Source organism: Notolepis coatsorum, assembly GCF_963971535.1.
Source record: "Notolepis coatsorum genome assembly, chromosome: 1".
Lineage (NCBI taxonomy): Eukaryota > Metazoa > Chordata > Actinopteri > Aulopiformes > Paralepididae > Notolepis > Notolepis coatsorum.
In genome coordinates, this window is record NC_140165.1 from 107422093 (window position 1) to 107425286 (window position 3194).

The following is a 3194-nucleotide window of genomic DNA, read 5'->3' on the forward strand; positions in this document are numbered from 1 at the left end:
TGACATGTACATGGGTACCTTGGTCGTGTAGTGTATCTTGTAGACCAGGCCCATTGCAAGTTGCTGTACTCTGTTGTCTACTCTAAGCCATCCTAGGTTGGCAAAGTGTGCAGGGGTGAGGTGGGTTCTAGGAGTCAGGTCAAGCAGTAGTCTGACTAGTTTGTTTTGAGATGTTTGTAATTTGGTTTTTAGTGCCTTTGAGGTGCTTTGGTACCATGAGGTGCAAGCATAGTCGTTGTACCCTTGAATGAGTGCTCCTGCCAGAGTCTTCAGGGTATTCTTGTTTACCAGGGAGGAGATCCGGTACAAGAATCGAGTTCGTTGATTGACTTTTTTTATTACATTGGATGCCATTTTGTCACAGGAAAGATTAGCCCCTAGGATGGAACCTAGGTAGGTAATTTCATCTTTCCTTGTGACAATATTGTCACCCACTGTAACTGAGAAGCCGTCTGTTTTGCTGAGTTTGTTATTTGAACCGAAGAGAATGGACTCTGTTTTGCCCATGTGTAATGATAGTTTGTGAATGGATGTAAACTTTATTTAACATATTGCATATGGGTACAATACAATACGGCTCAATACAAAACAATTGTTAAGGAATGCAGACTGTTGTAGCTTGGACTGGGGTCCTTATAACAATAACTTGACAACACATGGTAGCTGAAGCTATTTGGGACACGGAGCTATGTCCCAAACACACACACTGTTGTCACCGGAAGGGCACGCAGATGGTATCTACTGCGCATCGGGCGTTTTCGCAACAACGGCTCCGTGCTGACTACACGCTGTTGTCGAAGCGTTTTTTTTGCGTATCTCCAAACGCAAACACAATTTTGCGTTTCAGCCGTATCCAAAAAAAAACGCCAAAAAAACGCATTTCTGTGTAATAGGGACATGAAACGTCGTCAAAAACGTATAAAAAAACGCCAGGAATACACTAGTCTAACCATGGCCTAAGAGAACTTGCAATATATTTTTTCTTAGTTTCATAGTGATATCTATTCAAATATTTTTGTTTGCCTATTAGGGGGTACAGTAATCGGTTGTGTTGTTTGTTACTACACTGTTACTACTACTACATCATTATTATTATGTTATTATGTTATTCAGTTATCAGGCATGTGTTTAGGTTGTCTATTACTAATGGTTTGATTGGGTGTTGTGTTTGTAAATAGCGGTTTCAAAAAAAAATTATGGCATTTTACAATACAGAACTTTGAAGGCGTTTTCCCCAAAGGGTAGAGACATGTACCAATTCCCTAGCATCAACACACACCAACCTTTCCACATTTATTCAGATCTATATCCTGCTTCTTTGTGCCAAAGGGTTTGTTGATATGTCATACATAGCCTGATTTACAGACAATACAAAACTTTAAAGGCGTTTTTCTCAAAAAGAGATTTTATGAGTTTGTATTACACATAAAACAAAAAATCTCAATTTCTCTAGTACCTCCACACACTAAACTGGCCACGTTTCCTCCTATCCATATACCACAACTTTTTGCTAGAGGATTTTTTGATATATCACTCTATCACTATGACTAGGGGCATAAAAGGTCATAAATTCCTGTTCGGGTGGCATATAAAAAAATCCTCTAGCAAAAAGTTCGGTATTTAATGTAGTAACGTGAAAAACCATGAGAAAATATCTATATATCATCAATTTTTTCTAAATTTTGTTTGGGGTAACATGCAAAAAGTGGCATTTCTTAATAGACCACGCCCCTTTTGGGTAATAAAATTATGCGACCAACATTTTTTTTACTATTCTAAACAATTAAGATGTTTGCAAATGATTTTCATCCTTTATAATTTTTTCCCCTATCTAGGTGGGTGGTCTCCCCTTAAAACCTCAATGTTTCTTTTCGAGAATAAATAAAGGTTTCAAATCAAATCAAATCTTTCAGGTGTACCATCTTGAGAACTGAACCTTCTAATGACATCACAACTACCTGGCTACTCCCTCTCTCTCTCTCTCTCTCTCTCTCTCTCTCTCTCTCTCTCTCTCTCTCTCCCTCTCCCTCTCTCTCTCTCTCTCTCTCTCCTCTCTCTCTCTCCTTCCCTCTCTCTCTCTCTCTCTCTCTCTCTCTCTCTCTCTCTCTCTCTCTCTCTCTCTCTCTCTCCCTCTCTCTCTCATTCTCTCAGTCAGGCTGCAGAATGCAGGTGTGATGCTGTCAGCGGAGCAGCTGATTGACGTCTGAGGCTGCCAGATCGTAACTTCGTATTTCCCAGTTAGTCGTGTTATTCTGCTCTCTCTCGTATTGTCCTCTAGTCCATTGTGCTTCGACCGTGTCTAACCCTTGTTCTCATCCTTCCCTGCAGTCCTACCTGGCTCTTCACCCTGTCTCTGGCTCCCGACAAAGACGTGCTCTGACCCCCTGCCTGCCTGACAAACTCTCCTTGCCTTTCCCGGAACGTATGAGACCTGCACCCGTCGTGATCCCTGCCTGGCTGACTACTCCGTTCCCGTGTATCGACCCTCCTGTCTGACTCTCCTGTCCCGCCCACCCTGTCCGCGCACACCCTGTCCCGCGCACACCCTGTCCCGCCCCCGCCCCTGGACTGTACGAGTGCTCCCTCCGTGTATCGACCCCTGCCTGAATACTCGACCATTCTATATTATTAAATATACCCAAACCTGGGTTTTAACAAGATCTGTCTGCCGAGTCTCATTATCTGCATATTGGGTTCAATACGTCAAACCGTGACAGCAACAGCTATTGGCCCCTGAAAGCTACAGACTACAGAATACGGAGATAAGATTCCCAAAAAAAAAAAAAAAAAAAAAAGGTTAATATCAGACAGTATATACGAGTTTTTTTACAGTGTTCATATCCTCGCCTGTTTGTAATTGTAAACCCACTTGGATTCAAACCGTCACCCTGCATAGGAAGACAAACAAACGTTTAGGAGAATCCCCTCTTCAGACAGGACTACTCTGTTATACATGTGTACATACTGTATGATTCAAATGTGTGTGTGTGTGTGTGTGTGTGTGTGTGTGGTGTGTGTGTGTGTGTGTGTGTGTGTGTGTGTGTGTGTGTGTGTGTGTGTGTGTGTGTGTGTGTGTATGTGTGTGTGTGTGTGTGTGTGTGTGTGTGTGTGTGTGTGTGTGTGTGTGTGTATGCATTTGTGTCTCACCAGGTATCTGCAGGCTGTTGGTGTCAGGCTGCACCTCGTCAGCCATC

At 42.6% G+C, this 3194-nt stretch overlaps 1 protein-coding gene across 1 annotated transcript in view; it reads right to left on the reverse strand.

Moving 5' to 3' along the window:
• hspa12b (heat shock protein 12B) overlaps positions 1-3193 on the reverse strand; it is a gene marked incomplete at its 5' end in the record, with an annotated part of 110798 nt that extends 107605 nt beyond the window's left edge. Inside the window, one exon of the mRNA XM_084315978.1 lies at positions 3148-3193. Coding sequence (XP_084172104.1) covers positions 3148-3193 — 46 coding nt within the window. The remainder of the gene's footprint in view (positions 1-3147) is intronic.
• Position 3194: the final 1 nt, after the last annotated feature.